At 40.9% G+C, this 17,341-nt stretch overlaps 1 protein-coding gene across 1 annotated transcript; it reads left to right on the forward strand.

Annotated features, from left to right (window-relative positions):
• Positions 1–10,188: 10,188 nt before the first annotated feature.
• ZBTB43 (zinc finger and BTB domain containing 43) lies at positions 10,189–17,082 on the forward strand. The gene has a single exon (XM_021543741.2). The coding sequence runs from the start codon at positions 10,189–10,191 to the stop codon at positions 11,581–11,583; it is 1,395 nt and encodes a 464-aa protein (XP_021399416.1). The 3' UTR covers positions 11,584–17,082.
• Positions 17,083–17,341: the final 259 nt, after the last annotated feature.

Below are 17,341 nucleotides of genomic sequence, written 5' to 3' on the forward strand. Positions count from 1 at the left end.
TCCAGAGTTGATGAGACGACAAGGAAGACAGAGCAGAGAGTGGATATGATGTTTAACCGACCTCTCCCCTGGCTGTGTTCTTTGCCTCCAGTCTGGAAAGGAAATGAGAACAGTCCCTCATCACCACAGGCTCAGTTCCATCTCTGGAAATGAGTGTGAGTCCTTCCACTGGCTGCATTGTGCAGCCACTGGTCTGGGGCTGTAAGAAATTGGTGTTCAAGCAGCTAGTACTGAGACTAACTCACCTTCCACCATGATACTGAGAAAGGATGCAAACCACAGAGTCCTCAGCAGGCAGCTGCAGGCTCCCATTATGTTGCACTGAATGGAGGTTAGTATTTAGAAGAGATCACAGCTAAGCAGGCTTTTTTCATTGTCAAACTATGTTTAGTTTGGTGGGTTTTTAAAAATCTGTTTAATCCTTTTCTTTTGAAATAAGGGAACTTTTAATATAACCAGAGATACTGCTTTTAAAGAGATCCAGTTTTTTGATATTTTTTTTTCATCAAGTATTTAACTGGAGTTTTGTTACTAATGCTGGACTTATAGTAGCTAAAGCCAATATAATACTTTCCTGAAGTATTGCTCAGAACTACTTAAGCTAATATTTCCAAAGGCAGAATTCTTTAAAAAGCTATGGGCATAATCTCAAATGGCTCAGAGCCATGTACTTTAGAGTCTGACACTGAAGTACTTTTTTTTCTAGGCAACTTCTATATTCTTAAACTATTGTGGCAAATCTTGCATCAACTTCTCTGACAGCAGCCTCCTTCTGAGCGTAGTCCTGGCACTCTGAAAAGCATTAGAATTATAATCCTAACACTTATGAGAGGATGCAGTGAACAGATTAGGATCTAAACCCAAGGAAACATGAGCCCAGAAGAAATAATCTCTGTGAATTCTAGCAGCATGCTGAGGTGAAGGAATCTCCCTGGCTGTGCTCAGGGGCCCTCTGTGATCTCCTGGCTCAGAGGATTGGGCAGCTCCTTGCACAGATTGCCTCAGCCTGCAAACGCTAACAGGTCTGGGAGCACAGAGCGGAGCAGCTTTGGCCTGAATGTCACCGCGGCTCTGGAGGTTCAGCCTGGTCAGAGCCAGGGCCGGGGGCAGGCCAGCACCACGTCCACAACACCTCTGGTGGCGGTTTCGGCAGCGCTGGCTCCCGCCGCGGGGCTGCTCGCTGCGGCGGAGCGGGCACGGGCCGCGCCCGCCCTGAGCTGAGGCCTGAGGGGCCAGGCCGGCTCCGTCCCTCCGCCCGCGGAGCGCCCGGCGCGCTCAGCCCGGCCGCCTCGTCCCCTGAGGGCTCAGTGGGCCAGCAGCCACGCCACGGCCGTGGGCTGGCCGAGCACAAGCGAGGCTTGGACACGGGTGCTGGTTTCCTAGAGCAAACGGGAGCCTGGCTGACCTGGCTGTGCTTTTTACATGCACTTCCACCAGCATGCAGCTGGGTAGCTACCATGTCTTGTCAAGCCCAGGATATGCACTCGGAACATCTTTCTTTGCCTGCTAAACTCTCTCTGTTCTCTGTGCATCAGGGTCGATGTCTCCATTGTGCCATAGCAATGCCATTAGTTATATTAACCACCCTCTACCCAGAAATGACAATCCAGCATATCTCCAAATTAGCCCTTTTATTGAAATCAATAAAGGAGAAATCACATGGCACTAAACTATTTGGTGGCAGCTTTGTTACAAACTCATTACTGGAAAAACCTTTTAAGAGACCTTTAACCACAGCCATTGATTCCATCATAGTAAGGGTGATCTATGGAGTTAATCAGCTGAGTCACAGAGAAAGCCCTGGCTGTGTGCTGTCCTGCCTGAATCTCAGCCACATGTCAACAAAAACTAGTTACATGCAGTAGAGTTGTAGTCTCACAAAAGCAAGACTGACACCATCACCAATCCCCAAACAGACTGGTTTTAAAGGCAGTGGTTCACATTCCAGAAGAAATAACAACAACAACAACAACAACAACGACAACAATTTAAAATATGCAATTTCAGTGCCAAACTGGCTGGCAAGACTCACTTTGGCCTCTGAAACTATTTAACCTTGGGGCATGACCTGCTTTCCCCAGCACCAGGTCTGGGGTTATTGCAGGTTTTGGACCACACACCCTTTGCTAGGGTGCCCAGCTGGCTCCTGAGCCCTATCCCTGAGCTCATTCACACAGAACCAGCCCTGCATGAGCAGATCGTAGCATACCCCCCAGTCTAAGCAGTTCTCCAGAGATAAGCTTTTAGAAATAGAGCAGAAGTTTCAGATGATCCATTCACAGAGTCAATTTTTGTAGGGCTGACCCGTTCTGACCCTCTACCAGTGACATACTCAAAGTTATAGCCCTTCATTTTTGGATAACTCTCATGCTTGTACATCTGAGGAAAGGTTAAAGTAGCTTTTTTTCCCCTCAGTAACTACATGTTTAAGCTCCATTTGAGTTCCTTTTTCATTGAGGTTGCTGAAAGAATAGACAGCACCAGTACATACACAGAGGCCTATGTCTCGTTCCTGGCCTTGTGACAGAATTTAGACAGTAAAACACTTAGAATCAGATTGCTTCACAAGAAAGAATGAATTGAATTTTTGCAGGTATCAAATATCTAAGAGCTTTAAAGAGCTAGCATCTGATAACAAATGATTCCTGCAGGAGTCTGGTGTTGATTTATTCCAAAATATGTGTCTACCTGCAGTCATTGGCATCAAGCTGCTTCTTGAAAATACCAGGATATAGCATATGACGCCAAATAATTTTTTACCATTTTTTTGTCCAAGGTGCTTCCAGAGAGGTATCTCCTCATGTGCAGTTAAAAAAAAAAAAAAAAAAAAAAAAAAGCCAGGACCAAAATAAATTCAGACAGAATGCAAACACATTGTGTAAAGAAATATCTGAAAGTAAGGCACATTTTTTGAGACACTGATGCAGAATTTTCTTTTTACCTCTCAGAAAACTTCTATAATGACCACCATAATTTAATAGTAAATTCTGAAGTGCTTCCAGCCACATCTGCTGTTTCCATGCAGTGCCTTGAACAGGGTGGAATAGGACAGCAGCTCAACTTGTAACATAAAATTTATCCCAATTTCCAGGTTCAAAGATAGTGGCTTCTCTGGAGAGAGTCTGGGCATGTCATGCTTTGATCCCTCAATAAGTTCAGAGGAAAAGCGGTAAAAGGCAAGGAAACATTTTGTTCAATAGCCAAGTCCACCTTATTCCCATTGTATTGCAAAATCTACTCCACCCCATTTCAAAGCAGACATTTCAGTCTACTCCACCCCATTTCTGCACTTTCAAGTGCACAGACTCTGATTTAATCCTGGAACAGACTCATGCACCTATCATGAGAGATATATAAATGCAAAGCTTACAATAGTGCTCTCACTACACTATAATGTCATATGTGTTCAGATATAAATATAATAGAATTTTAAAAAAATATGAATCAGGAGAAACATACAGATAATCCGTATTCCAAAATTCTAAATTTTGGTCACTGCATGGTTTTTTATGATTGAGCCAATATCCAGCAAAATTAGATTTAGTGTTCTTGCTTCTTATGAAATTACACAGAGGCTGCTGCTTTATTCCTCTCCAGGACAGTAAAAAGCAATAAAATTCTTGCAGATTTCGACAGCAGGCAATTCAATAAAAGGCTATGTATATTTTATAAGTACAATAAAAACAAGTCTATAGCTGGATCATAAATGGAGGTTTGTTTGGTTGGTTTGTTTTCTGCACACAATCAATGTTGGGGTCTATTTTCAGCACAGGATGGTCTTCTTAGCACACAGCCGTCCCGTTTTGGGGAGAAGCAGAATGAAATTTATATTTTTATAATGTATTACTTAAGCTTTGCTCAAGGGATTTTGCAATGTGTGTCTGTTTAAAATTTAAAGGTGTTGTGGAACTGAATACTTTCCTATTCTTGATGAGTGCTATAAAATTTTACAATTCTTTTTGTTACACTTTAAAGTGTATCTGTCTTATCATTGTGGCATTCCCTTTTTTATGAGCAAACAATAAATATTTGATATGCACAAAATTATTTCCTAGACTTCCGTCAATGCTCACTGGTTTTTTAATTCTTCAATAATATAATGGGGCGATTAATAGATTGCTGTATTTCTGAGCAGTAGTATTACAATGCATTTAATGACAGTGTCTGTCTGCTGAAATAGAAAATTTTATACAAATGTAAAACCGAAACTAACAACATACAAATGACCCACCCTACATAATTACAGCTGTATCAATTTTTTCTTCTCTCTTAGAGAAAGAAATTTTAAAACTCTGAAGAAGCTGATTAAAGAAAAAAATACCCTCCCGATTTGTCTCTGAGACAAGTTCTCCAGCACTAAAAATCAGTGCGAGGTTTATCTGAGCAGGGTCTGTGGTGTCGAACCTCAAGTTTTCTGGAGAAGAAAACTTTTCTATGTAACTACACAGAATCCACAAGTACCAATTTGCCCTTCTGAGTAGTTTGGTAGTTAAAGTCTGACTCATACAGCAAAGTATAGCCAGTGTTATATTACTAGATGTACCAAGAATACAAAGTTTCAGAAATATATTAACATTATAGGACAGAACTAAAGACTTTTTTCATCATCAGAGTGAAGATAAAGCACTGTCGTCCTCATAAAACTGTATAATCTTGCCATGCAAGAATTATAGAGACCTTTTGTTTACAAACACAAGGTGATGCAGACCATCTCCATCTCAAAATCCAAACAAGTATGCTTTGGAGAGACACCTGTGTCAGCCTATCAAATGTCAAGATTCCCTTCCAGCTCACTTATTAAAACACAGTATTTCTTGCTATAACAGAAAAGGTATGAAACCCACTGCCTTAAAAATAAATTATTTAAATGAAACACAGCAGGGAGTAGAGAGGAGTCAAAAAACATACTATAATAAGAAAAGGATTCAAGGGAGGAAAAATATAGTCTCTAAGCTTAGCTGAATGATCATTCATGAATTTGACCCAAACTTCCAAACCTCAGCAAAAAGTAAAACATACAAATACTAGTTAATGCTGTTTCCATTTGCTTCCTTTGTAAAACATAAATTTTGATTTAACAAACTACTCTTGACTCTGCAGCCCTGCTCCTGCAGTCAGTGTTATCACATGAAGACTGCAGAACTGATCACATGAAGGAAATCCAAAATGCTTTTCATGCCACACTCCTGTTTAATTATAACTGGTAATGTGGCAGATCTTAATTTTAAAAACATGATTTTTTTCCCTGAAGAAAATGCTGGAAAGAAGAAAAATATAGCAAAAGTAGCTGTTAATTCCCCAAATCCTGAAAAGTAAGCCTTTACAGGAGCTCACAGCACAAAAGTTTCAATGCTAATTTGAAAGTGCTCTCTATCTCTTAGCCATATAAATTTTTTTTTTTTGTATTTCAAATAATAATAACTATTATTATTATTATCTGACTCACACCACAATGCCCTTCTCCCGCCTATTCCATCTACTAAGTGTGCTGCAGCCAGCTGCCATGTCTTGTATCCCTTTTTCCACAAATATTTGTGCAGGAACATCCTTTGTTTATTCATTACTCAGCCCTGTGGGATCTTGGCTCTTAACGGGGACTGCCAGTGCTAATTCAATATAAATTCTGAGCCAATATAATATTCCAAATCTTGCACTGACAGCGTTATGAAAAAGAGCAAGTTTGTATCTATTCTGTAAACTTGAAGAAAATTCAAGACTTCATGACTGACAAAGGATCAGGTGGGATAGAAGACAATGCTTTATTATTAATCCTGTTTAAGATAGATACTGTATCACATAAATGCAAAAATCCATCTTAGCAAAGAATTTAGGTACTTCCAAGATTATGAGAGAGAAAATGAGGGTTTGGTTTGTAATTCTCCACCATGATCTCAGAATTCTGCTCCATAGTTCAGAGCTGTACCAGATGATTCCCCTTGCAGTTGTCTTCTGTTAGGCACAGCAGAGACAGAGGCCATTTCAGTGAGAGGAGGGGAGAGGAGTCTGGCAGGTGAAGAATCATCAGCACCATTTTAGCAGAGAAGGTACAGGAGCTTTCAAGACTCTCACTGAGATCCCAGTTTGCAGTATGAACTTGACATTAGTTGGGATATCTTCAAAACTGAGATACGCTGTTGTGGGCTTCCTACTGGGAAGTAGGAAGCTATGTGCTGTCATAGCCAGAGGATGAAACTTGCCGAGTCAGGTATAAGCTGTGTGTGTTTTTTGACTCTATACAGAAATCTCTCATTCAAAAAGTGGAGTATATGGTTTCTTTCCTATCCAAATGCTTAGGAAAGCTACCTGGCTGACCAAGCAAGATGCAGAGTTAATAGTTTGGTTGTTTAGAGAGAATATCCACAATACCCCCCTACAAAAGTGGTTTGTGCAATCAGTTGTGGTGAAAGTCAGATGACCCTTGTGAACAGCTTCCCCACCAGCAGGGAATACTTAATTCCCTACAACCTGGAGCAACTGAAGCCTTGCTCTTGTCTCCTGAACATGCAACAAGGGCTGCGCTGTTTATGCCACTGGGGCTAGAGCTGAGTTCTCTTCTGTTGTGAGTTGATTTTACATCTACTCAATAAATCATTGTTCACTTTTTGTAACACTTTGCACTTCTAACTATGAAACCACAATGTTCTCCACACAGGCCAAAATATATGCTTTGGTTGGCTGCGTGCTATTTCATCTCTCAAAACTTCCTTGCCCTACTGCTTATCATTCTTAGGTAGTGCTTTATTTGGTCATGTACTCTCATAAAGCCTATAGAGACAACTACACAATTGTGTTATGTTAAACATCATCCTTCTATTTTCCCATTTCTGTATTACAGTTTTTATTAGGATTCCAGTCCTATTAATGTAGGAAGGATATGTACTTAATATGAGAATGTGCACTATCAGACTTGGCAAGAGACCAAATTTTGTTCAGATGTATCACTTGCTAAAGCAGGGATGGTTTCTATCTAAAAATCCTTCAGCTCCCATGGAACAGCTTGCTCTCCTTCCTGCCCCAGGGTTTAGCACGTTCTCTTGCTCCAGTTCAGCCACAGGAAATCTCTATGGCTTTTACTCAGGTGAGATTTTCAGGGGCACGAGCTGAGAGTCGGGACAGCTCCGCTACAAAACCTCATGCTCCGGTTCAGAGCTTTGCCGAGGCTGTTGCCACTGCCCATGTGTGCGCAGGGCCGTGCCCAGGTGTGCCCAGGTGTGCCCAGGTGTGCCCAGGTGCGCCGGGCTGCATCGGCGGCTCTCAACCAACCGGGAGGGCCGGTCTAGTTGAAGTCTTTGTGATGCATTTAAAAACTGAAACATTCTCATCTGTTTTCTTTAAAAAACATTAAAGTCTAAGCATAACTAATACTAATTTTTTTGTCAATTTATTTTCCGCAGAAAGGGGTGGGTTTCGGGCCGGGCCGGCAGGGCTGGCCCGGGGGGGAGTGGCGCCCCCTGCGGGCCGCAGGGTGGCGGGACAGCTGTGCGCGGCTCGGGCTCCGGCGCGGGTGTGCTGGGTGCGGGCCTTGGAGCGGCTGGACTGCAGGACAAGCCCCGTGCCCCAGCACATCAGGATCTGTGCGGGGGACAGCGGGCTCCAGATATACTGTCTGGTGGCGCCCCCCCGGCAGTGCTCACAGTAGCGCTGGGTAGCAGCTGCAAGGGGCAGCAGGCGCAAAGGGAGGGGACAGGACAGGACGAAACGGGACGGGACGGGACGGGACAGCTCGGCCCAGGGGGTTTGGGATGCAAATCGTTCCTGCTGAGCGCTCCGGTGAAACAGCTCCGCTCCCACGCGGTGCCAGCAGGGGGCGCCGCCGCCGCCCCGGTGGAGCGCCCTGCGGGCGGGAGCGGGGGGGGCAGGGGGGGCGCGGCCGGCGCGCGTCACGTGACAGGGACGCGGAAGTGCCTGCAGGAAGGGGGGGCCGCTGCTTCCGGTGTGGAGCGGGGCGGGCGCGGGCAGGGCCGGGGCCGGGGCCGGGGCCGGGGCCGCACCGACAGCGGCCCGCTATGAGAGAGGCGCCGCGAGCCGCAGGTGAGGCGCTGCCGCTCGTGCTGCCGCCGGGCCCGGCCCGCGGGCCCGCGCCGGGGCGCGGCGGGCGCGAGGCCTTCCCGCGGGCGCAGGCCCGGGCCCCGCGCTCCACGGGCCGGGCCGGGGTCCCGGGGGCCGAGCACCGGGCCCGCTCCAGCTGAGCCTGCCGGCCGCGGGAGACGCCGGGGCTGTCGGTTCCCGGCTGCAGTTATCCCCGGCATGCCAGGAGGCCGAGAGATCGCGGTCCGCAGGCCGCGCCGGGGACGGGAGGGACTCCCTGCGAGCCATGCTAGAGCTCACGGCATTTTAAAGCAGCCTAAATGTGGCTTATATCTTTTGCTCAAGGCTTTAGCGTGCAGATTGTTTTTCTAATTGTTATTAATTGAAGTAGAAAGACTTTGTTCTTTTATGAGTTTGGAGTAAAAGTACAGAACAAAACAGATTGTAGAAGGAGGCAGTGAAATCCCTTTTGAAAACTGGTTTGCTTGAATTCTGTGGCTTTGCTAATTGAAAATATTTTACTTACATTTTATCGGCATGACGACTTAAAATACAAAAAAGTCTCCTGTCATCTGGAAATGTTTTTGTGGTGACATGCTGACTCCCTGCTGAAAGATGGCACTTTAGATTATCAGTAATTGTATATAAATTCTATAGACATCTGTCTTTAAACTTCAGTTGAATGTCTTCTGAAGGCTTGTTTTTATTGTAGGCATATATTGAAAAATAGAATCTTAAATCTGAGAATATTCTGAAGGGAGGTAAGGAACTGCGTCTGTATAAGAAAATCCGATTGTTTCAAAAAGTGGATGTAATACACACAAGGTATAAGATTATTTGAAATACTTTAATAGTTATGTCAAATTGTTTTAAGCAAAGTGGTAAGAAAAACTAATAATTGAACTGGTGCAGTATTCCGTTGCTCCCTGGAAAAGTATTGGTAACTGATTCAGTTCTGAAGAGGGTTGGTGGAAAAGAACCTGAGGAGTGCTGAAGACAGTAAATTTAAAGGTGGTCTTCTGTAATTATATGAGTGGCAACTTCATGGAACTTGACTATGGAAAGCACTTGCTGCTCCATGGCTCTTCAGATTCCCACAGCACTCAATTTACACATTATCAAATAGAAAAATTGCACAAGTTAAACTTAACTCAAGCAGTTAATGTTGGTTTTTCATAGTGGCATTTAAATTTCTGACATTTTTAATTACAACAGCATGCAAATTTTTCTCAAATTCAATTTAAAATTTCAAGTATGCATTTGAAAAAGCTGTATTACTGCTAAAAGGGCTGTTAACCTTTTTGTAAGACATCTGGATTGTGTGAAAATACAGATGTGAAAATCTGGGAGCTCTTAGCTGAGATTCTGTCATGTAATTGTTACGTTGTTACAAATGCATGAGGAGCAAGCAGGAAAAGTTCTGTGCAGCAAAGGCATCAACTCTGTCTGATTTCCCCAAAAGGAACATCCTAACCCAAATATAATAAGCTTGGAATTAAAAATTGTACAAGTTGTTGCTATTCCACCTTTCACTTAGTGAAACATTAGGGAAATACATGAGAAGGATCATAAGCCTTATTCTTAGTGGGGTTCTGCCTGTGCTTCCAGCGTCATCCTGTGAGTTGATACAGTTGCTTTTGAGAAATTGATCTGAAGTGAAATATTTCATGAGTAAAATTAGTGTTTGTTGGGAGATAAATGAGATGATTTTGCTAGCATTTGAAATACAAAATCTTTAATATGTTTGTATAAACTGTGAAACATCCTGGAGTTAGAACTCTACCATATAATTCCATGAAAAAACGGTTTCATTAGCCTAAACTCGTGTTTGAAATGCTTAGTCTATCCCAATTGCATAACTTACTGTTGGTAGTTCCTGCTGTAGTTCATGAGTCCTCTTGAAGAGAAGAAACACAGCAAAATATGCTGGCATAGCAATTTATGGCCTTAGTACAGCTTTCAGAAGAGAGAAATGAGGTGGCTTGAGAGAAATACAACAGTGGCAAAAGGTTGAGTTCCATGTGAGTCTGTTAAGAAAAAAAGAAAAAAACTTAGAAGAAAATGGAATGGTCAATACTTGACCAAGCAGAGTTTCTAATTTTATTTCTTATTTTTATTTCATATTTTTTTCCTGCAGCACAACACTAAATTTGTAATGAAATGGAGTCTGGGTCAAGCTCCTTTCGAGTGGAATTTCCAGATTTTTCTAGCACCATTTTGCAGAAGTTAAACCAACAGCGCCAGCAAGGACAATTATGTGATGTGTCCATTGTGGTTCAAGGCCATCTCTTCAGAGCCCATAAAGCTGTTCTTGCAGCTAGTTCACCTTACTTCTGTGATCAGGTTCTCCTGAAAAACAGTAGGCGAATAGTCCTGCCTGATGTGATGAATCCCAGAGTATTTGAAAACATTCTTCTGTCTACCTATACAGGCCGGCTGGTAATGCCTGCGCCAGAAATTGTTAGTTATTTGACAGCAGCAAGTTTCCTTCAGATGTGGCATGTAGTGGATAAGTGCACTGAAGTGCTTGAGGGAAACCCAACAGTTCTGTGTCAGAAGATGAATCATGGCAGTGACCATCAGTCCCCAAGCAGTAGTAGCTACAATGGCCTTGTTGAAACTTTTGAACTTGGCTCTGGAGGACAGACAGAATTCCACAAAGTGCAGGAACTAAGGGATGGTGAAAATGAAGAAGAGAGTTCTAAAGATGAACTGTCGTGCCAGCTGACAGAACATGAGTATCTTCCCAGTAATTCTTCAACAGAACACGATAGACTTAGCACTGGAATGACCAGTCAGGATGGGGAAGAGGGAACTAGTGATAGTGCAGAGTACCAGTATACCAGACCAATGTATAGCAAACCCAGCATCATGTCTCACAAGCGGTGGATCCATGTGAAACCAGAAAGGTTTGAGCAAGACTGTGAAGGCGTTGATAATCCTTATGATGAACACCAAGTTTCTGAATCCATGAATACCATCCAGGCAGATCACTCAATCCAGTCTTCAGGTGTTGAAGATTTTCACATAGGTGACAAAAAGATGGAAGCAGAATTTGATGAACAGGCAGATGAAGGTAATTATGATGAACAAGTTGACTTCTATGGGTCGTCTATGGAAGAATTTTCTGGTGAAAGGGCAGATGGAAATTTGACTGCTCACAGACAGGATCTTATGATGGCAGCGGGCTATGGTGAAAGCATTGATATGGCTGCTGGGATTAAAGAAGAAACGTCTCTTACTGGATTCTCCCATGCTGATAAGCTCTATCCTTGTCAGTGTGGAAAAAGCTTTACACACAAAAGTCAGAGAGATCGGCATATGAGTATGCACCTTGGTCTTCGACCTTATGGCTGTGGTGTCTGTGGTAAGAAATTCAAAATGAAACACCATCTTGTAGGCCATATGAAAATTCATACAGGCATAAAACCGTATGAGTGTAACATCTGTGGGAAAAGATTTATGTGGCGGGACAGTTTTCATCGGCATGTGACCTCCTGTACCAAGTCCTATCAGGCTTCTAAAGCTGAGCAAAGTACTACTGAGATGAACTGAGACATTAGTGCTTACATTTGTTTAATAGAGTAAGAAAAATAAACTAAATATGCAAATAATGTCTGGTACTTGCTAGTGTACACTCTCAAAAAAAAAAGTTTTTATAAGTATGCTGGTATGAACAGATCAAATGTGTTTTGCTTCCTGCAATATTACTTCAGGTGTTTATTGTGGGAAGTGCATGTGGTTAATCTGAAAGGTGCCTGCAAAATGAGGTCTGAGATTGATTGTAACCACAGCAGTATTTAGAAGCCTTCTTGTATTTCCAAGTAATCTGAATTCACAGTAAAACTCTAAATTGACAAAAATCCTGAAAATACTTAGATTAATGAGAAATTTAGGTAGTTACTCCTTAATGGAAAAGAAAACTAAGATGACCAAACTGGAGTATATGATTCACATTTAAATGAAGAAAAAAGAATTCCATCTCAAGGTGAAGACTGCCAACATACTTAACATGCATCATTAGGTAGTGTGCCTCATTCAGTAGCCTTTGTTGTATTGCTTAATGAAAGGTAGTGGTAAAGGTGGTTTGGCTTTTCGTTATCCATATTATTTTTTTAAAATTTATCTTCAGTAAAATAAATGTCTGATTTTGTGCTGATTTCTATTTAGAGTCTGTAATGCACTTACAGTTTTCACTATATAAACTTCAGTATATATTAAGTATACTTCATACTTGCTCTTCTAGGGTCTAATGCTGTATGACTCTTGACTTCATTAGATTTTAATTACTATGTTGTGAGACCTTCTAGAAGTGTGTGTAATAAATATGTCTTATTAAAAAATAAGACACCAACTAAAAGTAAAATGTAACATTTGGAACGTAGTCAAATTAGTAAAATATTTAAAGTGTAAATTTCTGTTCAAATTTTTGTGGCTTACTACAGTAGCAAGTACCAAACTCTGGATTCATGAACTGACTTGTTATTGCTACAAAAACTTCTTTGAGAACTTCTATTTAGTTTTAGAAACCTGCTTTAGGAAAATTACATAGTCATTGATAGATATTTATACTTCTAATTCTTTACTATTTGAATAGTATATAATACTGATTCTTGGTACTGAACTACTGTGACTGGTGATCACAAGCAGAGATCTTGTTTACGTCCTCGAAGTTGCTTGTGGAAAACAGTAGGAAGCACGTGATTTGGATCTTCCAATGGTACTGCAGAACACGGTACCATGCTTATGTCTGAAGCTGGTATTTTTGCTGGGAAAGTGACACTTGTTCTATGTTAAGATGAGGATCTATGTGTCGGGCTCTCATTCATGGAGCTAGATGGAGGAGTGTGTATAGTTCTAAGGGACGCTGCCAGCTTTGCAGATTGAGTAAAGGCATCAGTTGTAAAGGTGACAACAAGATCTTGGGGTTGAAAGCTAAATGTAGTCCAATGCAAAAGCAGTTGCTTCTTAGTAAGTGAAAGCTTCTTTGTCGCTTACTGAAGTATGACAAGGAAAGAACACACATAGAATATAATAGAAAGAGGTGATAACCAAGTACAGTGCTGTCCACATAGGGAAAAAGTTAAAGACCTAAGCCTGTCTGGCCCCAATTTCTGTATTAGGCACTGCTGTGTGCAGAATAATGTACTAGAACAGATGACCCTGTATGGTGACGCAAAGCCACACAAAGATTATTACACTTCAGATTCTTTTTTGAACTCCCAGTTACAAATTGTCTTAAGGTACAACTGAACTGTATCCTGAAAGTGAATGTCTGCTGCAAGCTGAGGGTTTTCTACTCAGTGAGCTGTAATTACTGTAATTTCTTTACTGGCATTCTACTTAAAAACCCTTTTTTTATTTTTAGGAGGCTCTTAATTATTAATCTTCTAATGTTTTAAATATTTTTTCACATGGAATTTTCTTAAAACAGATGTTCCCAAGTACAATGAACCCATTGCTGGCAATGGGCATGAATGATCAGCACCACAGAGTTCCTGTTCTTAGCACTTAATTGAACTCTACAGATACCATGGTGGCTATGTTTAACCTTTGTGATCAAGGTACTGAAACAGGGATTTTGCTCGTTAACACTGTAACCTGCTTAATGTATAGCACTTTGTATTTAAACAAAACAAAACCAAAAAAAAAAACCCACAAAAAAACCACAAAAAACCCCAAAAACAAAAATGACAAAAAAATACCAAACCATAATACTTTATAAGTATGTTTTTTAAACTTAGAAATTATATTCCCTCTATGGTTTGTTTACACACTGCTAACACTGTCCTTTTTAATACTAAAAATACTATAATGCTTGCCTGTTTACATGAGGGTAGAGGAAAGGGTTCTTGCACTCAGTGGCCCTATTTTTCCATTCTCCAAGGCCTTACCCATACATGGTGTCATTTCTGCAAGTACCATCATCACATTTGAAGGAAGGCATTAGAATCATAGAATGGTTTGGGTTGGAAGGAGACTTTGAAGGTCATCTACTTCCAACTCTCCTGCCATAGGCATGGACAACTTCAGCTAGGCCAGGTTGCTCAGAGCCCCATCCAACCTGGCCTTGAACATGTCCAGGGTGTTTATTCTCATATTCATTTCAAGAATGACCTTGTATATTACATTAGTTCTCAGTCCCTTTCCAACCGTCACTTTAGTTTTGCATAAAAAGGTAAAGGGTGCCTCTTCCCATTTAACCATAAAAAAAAGGCTGGACAGAAACACCAGTCTGAAAACTATGGTCAAAAAAAAAAGTCGAACTTAGACCATCCTACAGAGCTGCCAGCAAAACTGTTTATTTTACCAGCTTGGAATGACTTTTATATGGGATATTTCAAGGTTTGATGTTACTTCTATTTGTAGTTAGATTACTTTGAAATAAAGCTTTAAAATCAAATGTACTGCGAGAGACACTTTAAAGATTTTATAACAGGTTCAGTAGATCATATTATAGAACCATGTCCTTTTTTAATGACTTAGCATGAATAGTAATTTTTTAGTATTTGCCTCTTGCTGTTTTACCCCATATTATGGCATTGTCTTGAAAGTCCAGCAAATGCTGCTCCACTGATTTTTGTAGCACTTGGCTTTCTGCTGTTAATTTACATGAAACCAATTGATTGCAGGAAAATATTGATCTGATTGTCATGAGGTCAAGAGAGGATTAATGATTTAAGGACAACTTGAGATACATGTCTAAAATCCTTACTTTTGCATGTCACAGGTGAAACAGTTGTCTTGTAGTGTTTTTCTTGAACTCAGTTTATTGCCCTTTGTCAAATTTCTAATCACCATTTCAGGTACTGGGGAGAAAGATAGAAAGATAAAAAATCACTTAAATCATCTTCCTCAGGCTCAGCTTAAGTCTAACACCTCTTCTCCCTGCCTCTGTATTCTCAGTTTCCCTTGCTTTCACCAAGAGTTCTATTCAGTTCCTGCCATTTCCTTTAGTAAGGTGACAGGTCACAGAGGAGGTTGTCATATGCACAGTTCCTTGTCTGATGCTTTTCATTTCTTAGTGGGTGTCCTCTGGTGCTTTGGCCTGGTCAGTGTCACTATTCATGGTGACACTGGGCCACAGTCTCTTCAGGGATGCGTCTGTTCCAGCCTGGTTCTTCTGTGAAACTCCCTTATTTCAGAGGTGTACCTGCTCTGGCAGGGCTTTAGCTGTAGGCCAAAGTCATCTTAGAAGTGATCTCCTCAGGCAGGGAGTGTTTCCTTCTGCGCGTGTGTCTATACATGTTCTCAGTGACTTCTTCAGGTGTTTTCCCAAGAGCAGCTGTTCAGTTTCTCCACCTGTACCCAGGAGTATCTTCTCCATGTGTCTCCCTGCACCACTTGCTAGCAGCTGCTACTCTTCCTTAAGTATATTTAAGCAGAAGCATTATGTACACCTCTAGTTGAGATTTTGGCTTGCAGTGGATTGTTCTCATCTGTTTTTTGTGCACACTGAACTTCTTTTGACTAGTGCAGGGCAGCCTGCAAACTCTAGCTATGCGTCACCTCTGCCACTGGTGGCCAGTGCAGTTGAACATAGCAAGCCAAGATATACAAATGCAGCTTCTGTCAAGCTTCCGATATCTTTGCTAATGGATTGGCCATGTTCAAGGTATGAAAAATTATTTCTTATTTCTGGGGAGGAGGGAAGCAATCCATATATATATATATATATGTATATATATAACATGACTGCATATGTATATGATGAATTTCATTAATCTTCCCATATGCTTCATTACCTTTGATGATGTGGCTGTTGGCTGTAGTAAAGTGAGTGTCTTCTGAAAACCAACAATATTGTATACCCAGGTGGCTTTCAGACTTTCCTGCTGCTTTGAACCCATTCATTGTCCTAGCAGTGGCAAGAAGACTTAATGGTACTACAGCTAAGTTCCTTTTCATTCCATTTTGTAACTATGATGTTAATTACCATGGAATCTCTGTAACTGCCATTATGAAACATTCAACTGTTAGCAGGGTTAAAATCTGCTTAGGTGTATATCAGACCCTTTTGAGGGAGAAGGTTCCTATTTCACACACCAGTGTTGGTTTGCAGAGTGCTTTTTTGTTTCATTTTTTAAACTTTCCTTGTTAGTTTTATGGGTGAGCAGATAGACCCTAGAAGATATTGTCAGTATAGTTTTTGGTCACACCTTTTTTTGATCTGAGGTGTGTCTAAGGTTGAGAAACTGTCCTGTATCATAAGCAAGGCAGATGATCAAAGGCTGATGTATTGAGCATTCCAATATTATTGATCATGAAAGAATGGAGGCATATCAGGGTTTAGGGTTTGTAATCTCAATACTTTTGCAGGGTGCCAGCAAGATAACCTGTCTCTGAATTATGAGAGCCCACAGCAGTACATCAAGTGTTTTGCTATAACAGAATTAGGACCTTTCTCAAAGCAACAAAGAAAAGCTGGGGTTTTTTTTGTCTTTTAAGTGCTTCATTGGGTAGCTTGGCTTCTTTAGCTATTAGCTGTAAACTGTCAGTGGCCTAGGGGAAGATGCTGGAAAAGATGGTATATTTTTAATGTGATTAAATTGCAAGTTCTGATTTTTGCTTGAAGCCTGTGTCAATTCCTGCTCCTTTTATTTTATTCATGGGATTCCATATTTCTGTCAGAAATGTAACTGTTTATGCAAGTCAAGTGAATCTTCCTTAATGAGCTATAAGTTTTTATTCTAAACAAGTCATTTATAATAGTAAATTTGCATATCTTGGTATTTTGTGAGATGTTATGCCTGTATTGCAGAGGTTGGATAGTTTTGTCTATAAATATTGCTGTCCTAATTGTACAGCATGGTTTTAATTTAATGTTACTGTTCAATATTTTCTTCTTATAGAAGAGTCCCATGCCCCTTTTTTTCTATAACATGTTTTAATAAATGTTATCTGTCAAATTTGTAAATGTTTTCTTAAGCTTGAATGAAAGGAATGCATGTCTAGTACTAGTATTTAATATTTCACTTTGCCAAAATAAGTGCTCAAAAGTACAAATCCAAAAGTTGTTGATATATAACTTTATTAAATATATTAAAAAGTGTATCTAGTAAGTGTCTTCTTGAAATAATGATAACATGCCGGCCTAGTCTAAGAAAACATTAAACTAAAACCTGATTTTTATGGCACCATAAGTTTGATGAATTTGTGGAATTAGACCCATTTCTTTGCTGCTTTAGGTAATTGGCTTCCGTGCTAGTTCAAATTTGTCAAACAGGTTTTGTTATAACTGTTTTTTTGCAGAATGGTGATCTCAGGAGTTACAATAGAGAATGTACATGCTGATAGGAGAATTCCAGAACAC

Source organism: Lonchura striata, chromosome 17, assembly GCF_050655825.1.
Source record: "Lonchura striata isolate lonStrDom1 chromosome 17, ASM5065582v1, whole genome shotgun sequence".
Classification (NCBI taxonomy): domain Eukaryota; kingdom Metazoa; phylum Chordata; class Aves; order Passeriformes; family Estrildidae; genus Lonchura; species Lonchura striata.